This window comes from Carassius gibelio, chromosome B8 (assembly GCF_023724105.1).
Source record: "Carassius gibelio isolate Cgi1373 ecotype wild population from Czech Republic chromosome B8, carGib1.2-hapl.c, whole genome shotgun sequence".
Lineage (NCBI taxonomy): Eukaryota > Metazoa > Chordata > Actinopteri > Cypriniformes > Cyprinidae > Carassius > Carassius gibelio.
In genome coordinates, this window is record NC_068403.1 from 27147540 (window position 1) to 27164494 (window position 16955).

General features: G+C 43.7%; 2 protein-coding genes across 7 annotated transcripts in view; both read left to right on the forward strand.

Annotated features, from left to right (window-relative positions):
- Window positions 1-12317, forward strand: part of acot7 (acyl-CoA thioesterase 7) — a 67342-nt gene extending 55025 nt beyond the window's left edge. For all 5 annotated transcript variants that reach the window (XM_052562947.1, XM_052562948.1, XM_052562950.1 and 2 more), the window contains one exon: window positions 11941-12317. In XM_052562947.1, coding sequence (XP_052418907.1) covers window positions 11941-12039 — 99 coding nt within the window. In that variant the 3' untranslated portion in view covers window positions 12040-12317. The remainder of the gene's footprint in view (window positions 1-11940) is intronic.
- Window positions 12318-16241: 3924 nt separating this feature from the next.
- The window catches only part of LOC127963159 (probable G-protein coupled receptor 153), a 29180-nt gene continuing 28466 nt past the window's right edge, over window positions 16242-16955 (forward strand). Inside the window, exon 1 of one of the 2 annotated variants that reach the window (XM_052562916.1) lies at window positions 16242-16554. The gene's annotated coding sequence lies outside the window, so the exon portion shown is untranslated. The remainder of the gene's footprint in view (window positions 16555-16955) is intronic. The other variant, XM_052562917.1, reaches the window with a different exon arrangement.

The following is a 16955-nucleotide window of genomic DNA, read 5'->3' on the forward strand; positions in this document are numbered from 1 at the left end:
TGCCTCCTGAACAATGTTAGGTAGGTTATTTCAGAGTTTAGGCGCCAAATAGGAAAAGGATCTGCTGCCTGCAGTTGATTTTGATATTCTAGGTATTATCAAATTGCCTGAGTTTTGAGGACACAATGGATGTGGAGGATTATAATGTAACAGGAGCTCATTCAAATACTGAGGTGTTTAACCTTTCAGGGCTTTATAAGTAATAAGCAGTATTTTAAAATCTATACGATGTTTGACAGGGAGCCAGTGCAGTTTTGACAGGACCGGGCTAATATGGTCATACTTCCTGGTTCTAGTAAGAACTCTAGCTGCTGCATTTTGGACTAACTGTAGTTTGTTTACTAAACGTGCAGAACAACCACCCAATAAAGCATTACAATAATCTAACCTTGAGGTCAAAAATGCATGGATTAACATTTCTGCATTTTGACATTGAGAGCATTGGCCCCAATTTAGATATATTTTTGAGATGGAAAAATGCAGTTCCCTATCTGTCGGTCACTACGAGTTATGTCGACCGACAAATGGGGTCTCACTTGGGAGGCCAATCATCTCTGATTTTAAGAGAAAACGCCAATGAAATTGGCAAGTGGATTAACACACCTGAGCCACTCCCCGTGCCAGCGGGTATAAATAGGGCGACAGGTGCATCCACTCATTAGATTTTTGCTTCGGAGCCGAGTGGTTGTATGAAAGCCGTTATACTCCACAAAGCCATTCATCTGCTGTGTCGGGAAGCTGTTCTGGTTGGCGGTACGGCGCAAACAGCGGTGTCCCTTTCAGCGATTCCCCTGGGCGCTTCAACTAAGAGAGCAGATTTCCTAAAAGAGCAAATCGCGGACGATTCGCGTCTTTTTCAAGACGCCGTTTCGTCCGCGTCCTTCTGGATGCGGTCGTTTCCTGTTCTCTGACAACGGCCACGTTCGCTCTCTTCCGTGTCTGGGCATTCAGCACGCTGAAGGCGCGTTCGTGGATGGTTCATGCACGCACTGCGTGTGTGACCATGGCAACGCTGTGATCGCGTCTCCCCTTTCTTAAAGGGAAGGGAGCAGACCCCTCTGTCACTACCCGTTCTGGTTTCTCTGTCTCGAGCAGAGGACCGCCGGCTAGTGCTCTGGGAGATTTGAAGGTGACCGTGAGAGCTTCTCCGCCGGGCCACGCCCCACGGACCTCTTACCCCTTCCGCAGTGTTTGTCCTGTGCAGCTGCTGGGTGATTTTGCTGGGCTGTCTAATGGCAGTCCCAGCGGGTCATTCAGTTTGCCGCCGGAGATCAGATGTCGATTGCAGCATCGGGGGATGGGTTATCGACCTCTGTGGATGAAGATTCGGCGGGGCTGCCCCCCTCGGGTGTTGTCGCCACTGCCGAATTGGACCCAGAGTCGACAGCCGTGCTTGCCCGGGCAGCTGTGAGCATCAGGATGGAGGTGAATGCACCGCCAGCCCTGAGTGCTCATGGCTGTTTGATTGGTTCTCGGTGTGGAGCGCGACTCACAACAGCGTTTTACTCTGGTTCCTTTCTTCCCGGATGTGCATGGGGAAGTGATGTAGTCGTGGATGGCCCCTTTTACGGCCGGAAGCAGCTCATTTCGTTCCTCCGTCCTCACTACCCTCGATGGCGAGGCAGCTAGGGGTGTGTTGACATTCCCCAGCAGGAGAGTGCGATTGCGGTGCACTTGTGTCCGCAAAACGCCGCCACTGGGAGGGATAGTCCGCGCCCCTCACCCAAGGCCTGTAAGCTGTCGGCCGCGCTCGCTACCAAGGCTTACAGTGCTGCGGGCCAAGCTGTCTCTGCTTTGCATGCCATGGCTATCCTGCAAACCCAACAAGCCAAGGCTTTAACAAATGCACGAGGGTAGGTCCAACCCGAGGTTGATGCAGGAGCTGCGCATGGCGACTGACCTCCCCCTTCTGGGTGACGGAAGTCACAACGCAGTCCCTCGGGTAAGCGATGTCCACTCTGGTGGTCCAGTAGTGCCGTTTCAGGTTCACCCTGGTCTGTATGAAAGACATTGACAAAGTGCATTTTCTCGATGCTCCCATGTCCCAGGCTGTCCTGTGTGGCGACGCTGTCAGGGGCTGTGCCCAGTAGTTCCTGACAGAACAACAGCAGACTGAGGCCATACAGCACATCTTGCCACGACGTGATCCTCTGGTTGCCACCATTCCGTCGCAGGCAGTGCCTCAGCCTGCTCGTCGCCGAGGGCGCCCCCCTGCGTCCTCCACACCAGCTCCGCCCCGTGCTGAGAGTTCTTCGAAGCCGGCGCGTCGAGCCCAGCGCAGGAGAGCGGCGCCCCCCGTGTCACTCCCGGCTGCAAAGTCCTCGAGGAAGTCGACTAAGCGGCCCTGACACGGGCAACTCGGAGATGCGGAGAACTGCTCTTCAGGAGATGGCGGAGAGAGCGCCACTCCCTCCCCCGGAGGAGGGCCGGGTGGAGAATCTTCTGGTTCTGTTCCGCCGCTGGTCGAACGGCCAGTGGCACCCACATTTTCATTGGAAGAGCAATTTCTCCTTCCTCTGAGTTGCAAGGCTTGTGGGCTGACAATGAGCGACGCACAGCTTCCTCATTCTCACCCACGACGCCCCCTTTCGCCAGCGGCCAAGAGGTCGCGGTTCGGAGACGCAACGCCTCTCCACGCGTCTCTGGCCAGTTCCTCCGGGAACACGGGGAGTGTGGTTGCGATGACCCAGGACGCAGTGCCTTCTGGGCCTTCCGGCACGACTCCCCATCGCTGCACCACTGCGGGTATGTCGACTGTCCCTTTGGTGCCACTTGTACGGTATCTGGGAGCGTGGCTTGCGCTGCCCAACCCGTCACGCTGGCTCATCCGGACGGTTCGACTCGGCTATGTGATTCAGTTCGCCCGGCGACCCCCCCCAAGTTCAATGGCATGCTCGAGACTTCGGTGGCAGTCCAGGACGCCCCTGTCTTGCGCGAGGAGATTGCTGTCCTCCTGGCGAAGGATGCAATCGAGCCGGTCCCTCCAGCCGAGATGAGGACGGGGCTTTACTGCCCTTACTTTCTCGTGCCCAAGAAAAGCGGTGGCCTTCGACCTATCCTGGTTCTGCGAGTCTTGAATCGGGCCCTACACAAGCTCCCGTTCAGGATGTTGACGCAGAAACGCGTTATCAAATGCGTCCAGCCCCAGGACTGGTTTGCAGCGATCGACCTGAAAGACGCGTACTTTCATGTCTCTATCCTCCCTCGTCACAGACCGTTCCTGCGCTTTGCTTCCGAGGGTCAGGCATGGCAGTACAAGGTCCTCCCCTTCGGGCTCTCCCTGTCCCCCCGTGTCTTCATGAAGGTCGCGGAGGGCGCCCTTGCCCCACTTTGGGAAGCGGGCATCAGGATCCTCAACTATCTTGACGACTGGCTCATTATGGCCAGGTCCCGAGAAGAGTTGTGCGATCACAGGGACTTCGTGCTTCGGCACCTCAGTCAGTTGGGGCTTCAGGTCAACCGGGAGAAGAGCAAGCTCTCCCCTGTGCAGAGAATCTCTTATCTCGGTATGGAGTTAGACTCGGTGAGTATGATGGCACGTCTCACCAGCGAGCGTGCCCACTCAGTGCTGAACTGCCTGAGTTCCTTCAGAGGCAGGACAGTGGTACCGCTGAAACACTTTCAGAGGCTCCTGGGGCATATGGCATCCGCAGCCGCAGTCACGCCGCTCGGGTTGCTTCATATGAGACCACTTCAGCACTAGTTACACTCCCGAGTCCCGAGATGGGCATGGCGCCGCGGTACACATCGTGTCACCATCACACTGATGTGCCGCCGCCTATTCAGTCCTTGGTCGGACCTTGCTTTTCTACGGGCCGGCGTGCCCTTAGAACAAGTGTCCCGGCACGTTGTTGTCACAACAGATGCCTCCAACTCGGGCTGGGGCGCGACATGCAACGGGCAGGCAGCTTCAGGGTCCTGGACAGGACCTCGACTGCTGTGGCACATCAACTGCCTGGAGTTGCTGGCAGTGCATCTAGCTTTGCGACGGTTTCGTCCGCTAGCGCTGGACAAGTACGTGTTGGTCCGCACGGACAACACTGCGGCTGTTTCGTACATCAACCGACAGGGCGGTTTACGATCACGTCGCATGTCTCAACTCGCCCGTCATCTCCTCCTCTGGAGTCAGACGTGGCTCAAGTCGCTGCGTGCTGTCCACATCCCGGGGGAGCTCAATCGTGCAGCCAGCGTGCTCTCACGACAGCTCACTTTCCCCGGGGAATGGCGACTCCATCCCCAGACGGTCCAGCTGATCTGGAGTCGATTCGGGGAAGCCCAGGTAGACCTGTTTGCTTCCCACGAGTCCTCCCACTGCCAGCTGTACTATTCCCTGTCCCAGGCCCCCCTGGGCACAGATGCACTGGCACACAGCTGGCCTCTGGCTTTACGCAAGTATGCGTTCCCCCAGTGAGCCTGCTCGCACAGACACTGTGCAAGGTCAGGGAGGACGAGGAACAGGTCCTGTTGGTTGCGCCTTACTGGCCCACCCGGACCTGGTTTTCGGAACTCATGCTCCTCGTGACAGCCCCTCCCTGGCGCATCCCCCTGAGGAGAGACCTTCTCTCTCAGGGGCCTGGCACCATTTGGCACCCGCGCCCAGATCTCTGGAACCTCCATGTGTGGCTTCTAGACGGGACGCGGCAGACCTAAGTGATCTGCCCCCAGCGGTGGTAGACACTATCACTCAGGCTAGAGCCCCTTCTATGAGGCAGGCCTATGCTCTGAAGTGGAGTCTGTTCACGAATTGGTGTTCTTCTCACCGGGAAGACCCCCGGAGATGCCCGGTCAGAGTCGTGCTTTCTTTCCTGCAAGGTAGGCTGGAGCGTGGGCTGTCACCCTCCACCCTGAAGGTGTATGTGGCTGCCATTGCAGCACATCACGATGCAGTGGACGGCCGGTCCCTGGGGAGGCATGACCTGATCGTTAGGTTCCTGAGGGGTGCCAGAAGGTTACATCCTCCTAGGACACCCCTGATTCCCTCCTGGGACCTCTCTATTGCCCTGGCGGGACTTCAGAGGGGTCCCTTTGAGCCGCTGGATTCAGTTGAGCTGAAGTTCCTGTCTCTCAAGACATCACTCCTGATCGCGCTCACTTCCATCAAGAGGGTCGGGGACCTCCAAGCATTTTCGGTAAGTGAAGAGTGCCTTGTGTTCGGGCCGGCCTACTCTCGTGTTGTCCTGAGACCCCGGCCTGGATACGTGCCCAAGGTTCCCACCACTCCCTTCCGAGACCAGGTGGTGAACCTGCAAGCGCTGCCCCTGGAGGAGGCAGATCCAGCCTTGTCGTTGCTGTGTCCCGTAAGAGCGCTTCGCATATACGTGGACCGCACCCAGAGCTTCAGAAGCTCTGAGCAGCTCCTGGTCTGCTTTGGAGGTCAGCAGAAGGGGAAGGCTGTCTCTAAGCAGAGGTTGGCCCACTGGATAGTGGACGCCATCGCCTTGGCTTACCATTCCCAAGGCGAGCCGTGCCCCCTGGGGGTGAGGGCCCACTCCACACGGAGTGTGGCCTCCTCCTATGCGTTGGCGCACGGCGCCTCTCTGGCAGACATTTGTCGAGCTGCGGGCTGGGCGACACCTAACACCTTTGCGAGGTTTTACAACCTCCGTGTAGAGCCAGTTTCCTCCCGTGTGTTGGGTAACAGGTAATTGGCGGGAAGGGCTGGCTGGGTGTCTCGCTTGCTGCGCCATTCCCCCTAACACGGGGATGTGAGCGCCTTCTTCTCCCAGTAGAGTTCCCCGGTTGGCGTACCCTGGTCGAGCATCCTCCAGCACCCTCGGCGTCAGACTTGGCGGAGCAGTCTGTCGCCAGGCCCAGTACTGGCGTTAGCATGCCCGGAGCCGGTCAGCCCCTGTACTGGGCTAGGTGTCCATATGGCTGGGTTCCCTACGGGTAATCCCATATGTGTATTCTTCCACGGTAAGGTTTCCCTCTTGGCAAACCCGTGTCTTCCCTTGACAGATCGCTCTGTCAGTCTCTTCTGGCAGCCGTTCCATCCCTACTCCAAGGTAGGACCTGCCTCAGAGACCCTTTCCATATGTAGTACTGCCCCCTGGGTCAGTCCATATCGGTATATCCACATGTCACCTCCCTACGGGTAGGATGTGGTCTCCGTAGCGACCTTTCCTAAAGGCTCGCTTCCCCATTGTCTTGCCAGCTGAAAGAACAAATAGGGAAGATTTGAAGCAATCTTTCACTGAAGGTTGAAATCCCTTCCATTTACTTTATGTGGGCGGAACAGCAGCATGGCCTTCTCCAGCAGCGATGTACTCACCCTTTGGCCCCTTCGGTACCAAGGTCAGTGAATTTGCGCTGGGGCTTTGGGAAGGTTACGACCTTAAGCGTAGCTTTTGTGGCACGCCAAGGCTTGTCAACAATTGCAGCGCCTCAGGGTTGTGACGAGGTTCAGGTTATGGCGTTTTCCATAGGACCCCATTTGTCGGTCGACATAACTCGTAGTGACCGACAGATAGGGAACGTCTCGGTTACGTACGTAACCCTCGTTCCCTGATGGAGGGAACGGAGACGTTATGTCCCCATGCCACAACCTTGAACCATTCGCTGTTGCCGGGACACGTTCTCGGCTCCTCAGCGTAAAACCTAATGAGTGGATGCACCTGTCGCCCTATTTATACCCGCTGGCACGGGGAGTGGCTCAGGTGTGTTAATCCACTTGCCAATTTCATTGGCGTTTTCTCTAAAAATCAGAGATGATTGGCCTCCCAAGTGAGACCCCATTTGTCGGTCGACATAACGTCTCCGTTCCCTCCATCAGGGAACGAGGGTTACGTACGTAACCGAGACGTTTTACAAATGCTAGAAATGTTCAAGTTCAAGTTCAATACCTTAATTCCATTAATGCCAACAAAGTGTTCTACTCTATGCAAAAGGTTGTGGTCAATAGTGTCGAACGCAGCACTAAGATCCAATAGCACTAATAGAGAGATACACCCACGATCAGATGATAAGAGCAGATCATTTGTAACTCTAAGGAGAGCAGTCTCAGTACTATGATACGGTCTAAATCCTGACTGGAAATCCTCACATATACCATTTTTCTCTAAGAAGGAATATAATTGTGAGGATACCACCTTTTCTAGTATCTTGGACAGAAAAGGAAGATTTGAGATCGCTCTATAATTAACTAGTTCCTTGGGGTCAAGTTGTGTTTTTTTAATGAGAGGCTTAATAGCCAGTTTGAAGGTTTTGGGGACATATCTTAATGACAATGAGGAATTAATAGCCAGAAGAGGATATATGATTTCTGGAAGCACCTCTTTTAGGGGCTTAGCACCTCTTTTAGGAGCTCTTTTTAGCTTAGATGGTATAGGGTCTAACATACATGTTGTTGGTTTAGATGATTTAACTTAAGTTTATACAATTCTTCCTCTCCTATAGTAGAGAATGAGTGGAACTGTTCCTCAGGGGGTCTATAGTGTACTGTCTGATGTGATACTGTAGCTGACGGCTGAATGGTTGCAATTTTATCTCTAATAGTATCGATTTTAGAGGTAAAGTAGTTCATAAAGTCATTTCTGTTGTGGTGTTGGGAAATGTCAACACTTGTTGAGGCTTTATTTTTCATTAATGTAGCCACTGTATTAAATAAATAATTAAATAAATACCCGGGGTTATGTTTGTTTTCTTCTAAAAGAGAAAGAAAAGTAATCGGATCTAGCAGTTTTCAATGCTTTTCTGTAGGATAGGTTCCCGCCAAGCAATATGAAATACCTCTAGTTTTGTTTTGGATATGCTCATCAGGCATTATTGTAGAAAATTTAGACCTGTTAAACTGGCAAATGAAGGTTACAAAAAGTTATTAACATGGTCGATATTTTTGGCCATGACTGTATATTTTCCTATTATCCTAAAAAAAAAAAAAAAAACATATGTCAATGGATGCCTTATTTATTTATTTCAGATGATGTATAAATCTAAATAAACCTATAAATTATGTATAAATACATTTTCAAAAATTAACCCATTGAAACCTGGTATATTAGCAACTTATTATGTTGCATAGCAATAACACTTAACTGCAGATGTTTCAGCCAAATTGTTTAAGTGTAACTTGTGTTATTTAAGTTAAAGTGATAAGTGAAAAGGGCTTAGGTACTGCTGCAAGAGAGAGCCTGTCCCCAACTAAATTTGTTTCCCTAATTAATAGGCACTCTTCAACTCAAGTTTTCTACAGCTTGTGTGTTTTTGATGGACATTGCTAAAGGAATAGATCACCCCCGCAAAAAAATTATGTCATTATCTACTCACTCTCATCTTTCTAAACCAATATGTTGTTATTTTTCCATGGAACTCAACAAGAAAAATGTTTAAAGATCCTTTTAATCATCTCGTTTACATACAACAAACAATTTTTTAACCTGAACTTAATTGCAAATGAGATAGATTGGAGAGAAGATTATCAGTGAATATGGCCTTCTGGGTCCTTTTGAATGGCTTGAGAAGATGGACTACTCTACCTTAAGCCATTTTTATGCTTTTTTGGAGTTTTTGTTCATTTTGGAGCTGTACAAAAAAGTGCAGTAATGTCAAAATTACCTGGTTTTATTCAAGCCATAATATTACTCTACTGTTTCATATTAAGTTGCACCATTTTTTAAGGTTGAACCAGGCAGAAATAACTATGTTAGGGAGCAAGAGCACATTTTCACTTTCAGCTATGTTGAAAGTGAAGGTCAGGTTATTGTTACTCATCTAAAACATGCTTTATTAAGAAAAACGCTCATAGATTAAAGTCTACTTTAATCTACTTTTAATCTACTTTGTTGTTTCATTTTCATTATTATGCTTAAATTTGCATGGAGCCATTTTCCTCACGGAGGCCTGACCAATTACATACTACTAATTTTAATTTGGAAATCCCATTGCCATTGTGCGGTCTCATTGTAAATACTTTATTTGTTTCATTTTCATTATTATGCTTAAATTTGCATGGAGCCATTTTCCTCACGGAGGCCTGACCAATTACATACTACTAATTTTAATTTGGAAATCCCATTGCCATTGTGCGGTCTCATTGTAAATACTTTATATCAAATCATGCCTACTTTCTTCAGCATCCATATTGGCTATTTCCAATGGCAACTACTGCTGTATTTTCCTGAACACTTATGTTTCACACTCTGGTGCTTTCTGCTAAAGCAATCACTGTGGTCTTCTGTTAGTCAGTCTCTCTTTAACTAAGGCACTGAGCTTCCCTCTAGCTTAATTTAATTTGTTCAAGACAAGAACTGCTGCCATGGCCCCTGTGTCTTTTCTTGGCCTCATCATGAGCCCTGAGCAACAGGACAGTCACTGACCCAGCCAGGACTTCCTTCAAGGTCACATGATGTTGTTTTCAAGAAGAGCTGTACTGTTTTGCCTTTATTGCTAGAAACAGCTGTTCACATATGAGTTTCATTTATTAAACCAGGCTATTACAGAATTACAGAGTTTTATGGAACATTTGTGCAAATACATCTACTGATGCCACTGAACAGGCAAATGTGTTTTTTTTGATGACAACCAGAACTGCCACTTAAATGAAATAAAAATAAGTGCAACAGTTCATATGCTCTCCGTTAAACTGGGTCACCTCCGAAGCATAAAATGAGCCTCAACATCAGCAGTCCTGTGAAGTTTAGTGTATCTGTTTGAGCTTATATAACCTTGCTGTGGATATGCATCCTATATCTGTGATTCTCATTTGTGCACATGCCCTCATCAGCCAGGCTGCTTCAGTTGTCACTGCACAATTTGTTCCCTAAGGTTGGCCGCCATCTGCCAATGCTGCACATGACTAGCTGGTGACCTATAGCCAATGATAAGAATAGCCATGGCGTAGAGTGCAGCTGCAAGATGAAGCCTAACGTCAACTGACATCCTGCTCTCTCACACAGTATTATTGTTTGTCCGTGATGAAGCTGTGCTCCCAATGCAAACATCTTTGGCCTTGTTTTAGTTCCAAGACATTGTTTGCAACTGGCCAATTCACTCATTACCTTACTTAAATGAGCACATAAGTTTTCCCAAATATTAGTAAAAAAAAACAAAAAACAAGAATTTGCAATCATACACAACAGAATGTGCATTTGCAGTCTCTTGAGTATGAATGCATGTGTGAATGAAAGTCAGTTTAGTGGAAAATCACAGAGCACATTAATCTTAAAGTTTTTTTTTTTTAAAGGGCCACTTATTATGTCTGTGTTTTATTATTATTATTATTATTATTATTATTATTCCAAAATAATCTCTGACCCATTTAATTAAACTTGTAGGTGTAGAAGCCATTTTCATCATCAATAATTTCTAGTAAATTTCACGAATAATTACAAAGAGACAGCAAGTAACACAAATTAATTACTGAAAAATGTATGTCTTTTCTTGTAAAATATAATTTAATAAACTCTTATTTTTCTACTTAGTTTTTTTTTTTTTTTTAACAAGACACAAAAAACAACAACAACAATGCAGTCTCTTTACAGCATTTATTGCATTGCAGCAGGTTTTCGGTCAGACCCCCATCCTTCAATAATAGCTTCTCTGCACTCTTTAAGTAATGTTTGTTGACATTAATTAATGTATTACCGCACAAACCAACTCAGATAATCAGTTCATTAGAAGTGAGCTCCGTGCATGAACTGTGTTCCAATTGGCACGGTCCCTATAAAGTGTTCATTGCTTCCAACTATCAGAACAGGGGAAATCTGATGAAGTTTACTTAACTTCGGAACATTCATTCACGAATTTGCACTGTGCAACGTCTTCACACGCAGTGTGATATCATTTACCTCTGTAAATAAATACAATTTAAATTCATGTCTCACACACTTCAGTGCACTTTGACTGGAACATTTACGTTCGCTTCGAACTGCAATCATGGCGAATATTCTGTGATGTCCACTTCAAAGGGTACTTACGTTCCAATAGAACAAACGTCTGAAGCGATAAGAGAAATATACAGAATGTCCAGAGGCGAGGACTGGAATTGAGAACCGCTATACTGTCTTTTTATGCGTTGTGTTGCATCGCGCCTCCTAAACATAAAACTATGTCTGCATTTGTGTTCAGAGAAACAACAAACAACAAGCTACTCTACACTGCTCAGAACACACATTTGAATCATCAGTGGGAACAGCCAGCACTGTAGTCTACTAGGGAAACAATCCTCCATAAAATGCTTAGCACACATCTGAGTATTTGGATTGAACTGTTCTCGAACAGTGTTGTAAATACAACTTAATCACTGATTTCTAGTTGTGTCCTCTTTTGGAAGACCAAACATAGTTTCGCTTTCACAAGGAAACACACAGTGACTACACAACATGGCACCAGCGGCCACAGCGAGAATAAAAGTCACGCCTTCTTTCTTTGCGTGTACATTTGGGTGGTGTTATACAAATTTTCCCACATTATGCCATAGACATGTTGGGTGTGTTAGAATGAGCCATTTTAGATAGGAGTGGTTGACTCTCAACTTTTATGAATAGTATTTCTTTAGATTTGAGACTTTTAGTCTTTGCAACTTTACAGATCTTATTTATGCACCAAAAGCTTGTAACACTCCAAAGAGAAAGGAAAAATTTTAATTGCACCATTTGACCCCTTTAAATAAATCATGGTTTTTGAATAGATGGACATGGCATGTGAAATTGACAGATTCCATATTGATGTTTTTACAGACACCCAGTATCAATTAGACATCAATACAGTCCAGAATGACAGTGCTGTGAAGACATGTTAATATGTTTCCATATTAACAAACTTTCACTGCAGTTGACAGGATGTTTAATGCTCAGGCGGGAGAACATAAAATGAGGAAGTGCATATTCTGATAATGTTCAGTGGTTTCCCATGATATCCGTATGACCTTCAAAAGTGCAGGGTTTCCACGATATCCAGTTTCACTGTGCTTGTGTGTAAAATGTGTCTTTTATTATCTTGCAGCTGGAAGGCGAAGAGGAGCAGAAGCGGTTTGAAGAAGGGAAAGCACGCTACCTGCAGAACAAGGCAAAGAGACTCACAGATAAGGAGCGTCAACAATGACCTTGTACACATCATAATGTGTTCTTGAATAATAGAGCCTCAACAGACAACCTACTGTATTAAGAACCTCTGCTTTATCCTAAATGTACTGTAGCTCACTGAATAGAAAGAAAGAAAAATATATAGATTTAATTGACTTGTCTGAGTTTACCAAAGCACTTTGTGTCTATATGTATCTCAAGTGAAACAAAAAAGGAAAATATATATTTATGTTTTATTGTAACAACTTGTGCAGAACTGTATTATGCACTAATAAAAGTATGCTAATGCAGCTACAACTGGTTTGCAGTGACATATCTGTTCAGTGTACCATAATGCTGGATCGACAGAATGCTACAACCTAAACGCTTTTGTGACAGACAGACTGATAGATAAGCAGACATACATCTGTGCACCAGTTGACTATTACTGCCAGAGAGATAAAAGATCATAAATTAGCATGGGATGCTATAGTACTTACTTCTCCTTGTGCCATATTTATATTGGTTTGAGTTTTTCTGCTATCAAGTGAATTATTCTGAGCTGGGAAGACTTGTAAAAGTCTTGTAAGTTTTTTTTTTTTTTTTTTTTTTTTTTTTTGATGTGATAACAAAACTTTGGTAAATCTTTTCAAAAGTGACAAATAATAGCAATTTTCTCCTGAAAAAGCTGCATGAGATATAACTCATGAAGGTGATACAAGTATTTATGCTGAAATTTATACTTAATTCAATTAAATTCAGTTCATGTTTATTTGTATAGTGCTTTTTATGATAAGAATCATTACAAAGCAACTTTACAGAAAATTAAGTTTCTACAACATTTAGTGGTAGCTTATGAGTGGTACTAAATACTAAAATACTAAATACTAAAGTTATTTGCTATAATAAATAGCTCCAAATAGCATATTTATTTGCATTTGTACATTCCCTTTTGTGCTGTGTGTGATCCCTGCATGATTTAATTTGCTAATACATACATACATATATATATATATATATATATATATATATATAAAAAATACTAAAGTTGAATTTTGTTTAAAAGTGATGTTATTACAATGTAATTACAGTAAGTATATAATTAGTAATTATGTAAGTAATTTTACTGAGTAATATTAATTAACTACATGTACTTACTATAGGTTAGGGGTTAGTTGCTTTTAAATATCTATTGTTATTACTATAGAAAATACTCAAATGCTCAAACTAGGCTAATATAAAAGTAAACCTCAAATGATCATTGATAGCAAATAAAGAATGTTCACACTATATAAAACATGTAATGTACAAACAATGTTCAAACTAAATTTTGTAGGCTAAATGGAAAATGTCCTTTGTATTCTGCCATAAGCAAATGATTTACTTTTGTAAATGTGGAGAGGTTGTCTTCTGTCATTAATGGAATGTACTCCATAGAATAGTTCAAAATAGCTCTGCAAGAAACCAAAGTAAACAACTAGAACTTATCCATCTAAAAACCGGAAGCCTGTTATCATAAGTGCAGTATATGTAGTCATGCCAAATTTAGTCCAAAGTAGGGAAAGTGGAGTTTATAATGGGTTGAACTCTGTTCTCGCGGGAGTACATGGAAAGACATAGGGATGAACAAGGAATTTATTTTATCTGGGAAAGTGCACTGTGTGACAGATGGTAGTGGAGGGACATTATTTAAATTGTCTGTAATATGGTCTTATTTTAAGACAATTTAATGGGAGTACTATTCATGTATTGTTTAATACTTTTTTACTGTTAATCAATGATTTGTTTGATTAGAGAAAGGCTCAGTCATTAAAAGCTTCTAATACATGTTTGCTAAACAGAATGATTCAGGATGATTTTAAATTGGCAATTGGTTTAAATTGGGAAGCTTCCCACTGTTCTTGTTAGTTGTTATAAATATAAAGGTTTTATTCACAAAATTAAAATGATCCTATCAGAAATTACAGTTAAAGTCAACTGATAATGTTTACTTTGTCTAAACCGAATGTGAAGTCATGAATGTAAAGTGATGTCAGACAAAGACCATTTAACACTACTAAATCACAGACATAATTTTAGTTCAGTGTATAGACTAGGCTATATCCATCTGTTCTTGTTTTTTTGAGAGATGTGCCAAAGATGCCAGCGATAGAGGGAAAGAGTCATGCTGGGTTTCTCAGCGTGTAGACAAGCAGGTAGGAGATGTCCTCAGAGCTCCATGAAGCAGATGTGCCTGAGGCCGGGGTGAATGAGTAGACTGGATCTTTGCTGTCATATTTTACTTTCAGGTCACCTGGCTCAATGCAGAAAAGAGGGAGGCATTGTAATCATTTCCTTTTATTTCTTATATACTACTGCTTCTCTCTGTATTGATATTCAGTGCAATTTCAGGCTCCTGCCTTTTATTTCCCCTGAAATCAAATGAATATTTAATGTGTTGTAAGAAACAACTTCTTTATGTAAAAGCTGTGCAGCTGAACTAGAATCAAGTTGTGTAGAAAATACTAATGTTTTCAAATGGGAGTCAGGCTAATATAGCTTAAGTAAACTGAAAATGAGTCTTAGTTTGTTCACCCATATAAAATAATAATTCTAATGTGGAGCCAGTTCTGTAAATGGTAAGTGTATTTTTTATCACGGCCCCTGTGTTCTGCTCTATGATTTAAAATTTAGAGTGTGTTACCTCATTAATTTTCTTTTTTTCTATTAACAGGATATTAACCCAAGTTAATAGCTACAATGTACCTATATAAAAATTGAATGTCTGATGATGCAATACAGAATTCAATTATATAATGTAATATATATATATATATATATATTAAAATATGCATTGTTATTACACGAATGATACAACTGATACACGACCTGCAGAATGTTATAAGGGGAACAGGGTTATATAGTGACTCGCACTGTCATGTACAATGCTATGTGTTTATGCATAAGTATGCGCTGAATTTTCAATTCAAAATGATTTCCTCCATGTGATTCCTGGGGAGTTATTATGTAATGAATGTGCAGTCAGGCTTCAAGAGATGTTCGCTTCCTTAGTACAGCGTCCAATTCTTACACACTGTAGCCCGGGTCAGCACTCTGACAAAGACAGAGCATCAGAAGCTTCCATTTCAAAGCAGTATCTTTCCACATCCTCGTAGTCCTACCAAGTTTCTTAACACATAAGTATTATATTTTCACAATGATCACATTTACATCAAGAGCATTACTATAGATTGGGTTCTTTTTAAATCAAATCCCTAATAAAGGCAATTTGATGGATGAAAGAAATAAAATTGCCAAAGATGGAAACAAAAGAAAATGCTATAATCATTAAGCACATTAAGGCAAAGCACACTTAAAATCACATATCCATAAAAACTGCAGCCATTTTTTTTTTCAGAACATGACAGAGAACATTGGAGTATTTTCTGACTGTATAAGTACTGCTGTGATTGACTGGCCATCTGTCCAAGGTGTTTCCCTACCTATAGCCTGAAGCTCCAACATCCCTGACCCTATATGACACATGGTTTGGAGACTGAATAGAGCTTTTAATTTTTTGGATCATGAGATAATGTATTTGCGGGAATTTCCATAATGAATGGGTCTAATTGAAGTGGACTACTATAGCAGTGGGCACTATAGTAGCCTTAAAAGGAAGGTCTTTTCATTTATTTATTTATTTATTTTGCATGAAGCAACTCATGAAGAAGGAAATCTTCCCAAAGTGTTTGTTATTTAACTAGTGATAATGTCAATGAAATAAGATAGACAACATGATAGCCACGGTTCGCTGTTCTCACAGGAGTAATGTAGGCTACATCATTATTTTACGGCTCTTTTGTTTGTTGCATTGGTCAATGGGGGCATTCACACTTGCAGGGGAAGATAGATAGATAGATAGATAGATAGATAGATAGATAGATAGATAGATAGATAGATAGATAGATAGATAGATAGATAGATAGATAGATAGATAATAGATAGATAGATAGATAGATCAGTAACAGTGTTTTTGACCATAAAGCAATATAAATCCAATTATAATACTATTATATATATATGAGTTTTATGTATACCTGGGCGAGTTTTACCAAATAAAATATCTTCAAAACAAGTTGACTCATTGACCTTTCAGAAACCATGTATGCGCTAAAAGTACAGACTTTCGAACCTCATCTGGTTACAGTCACAGAGAGAGAGAGAGAGAGAGAGAGAGAGAGAGAGAGAGAGAGAGAGAGAGAGAGAGATCTGATCCCAGCCTCCCATCATCTGATGCTCATTCATCCTCCTCCTCCAGCAAGACCTCAATGAGACGATGCGATAGCGGTCAACCATTGTTGTTTCATCGCTCTCCTCCGTGAAGTCATCTTCTGTTCACCTCTGGATGCGTAAATGGTGGTCTTTCTTCAATGGTTACTGCCACATTTAGCCATATTGTTTCCGTTTCTGAAGCGCTGTTCTCGTGTTTGGAATAAAATAGCGGAAGGAACTGAAGGTTGATAATGAAGCAGCAATACATTTGAATCTGGAGATATCGACGGATAACTACAAATAGGTGGGTTAGCATGATAACATTTCCTTTCGCAGTCGATATAATCTGTGTGGAAATGTGTGTACTGTATGTGATTTTTATGATGCATTTTGATCGTAACACGTTCGTACATTTTGATTTAATGCACAAGGTTTAAAGGTCTTTAAAACATTTAACGCGATTTCGTTGTTTTGATAGCATATGAGAAGCTAATAGGATCAAATGTGAGTTGAAGAGAGATGATATAACTGAGGCTTCATTTAATACAGTTCAACGTTATCACATGTGACAAATCGCCCATAGAGCTCACATTACGAACAACATCATAGAGTCTATACTGAACACCTACGACTGCAGTCAACTGTCAAAATTACTGCAAATGTCGTTCATTAAACTGCTTTATTTGCATTTTAACGATCGGTGAC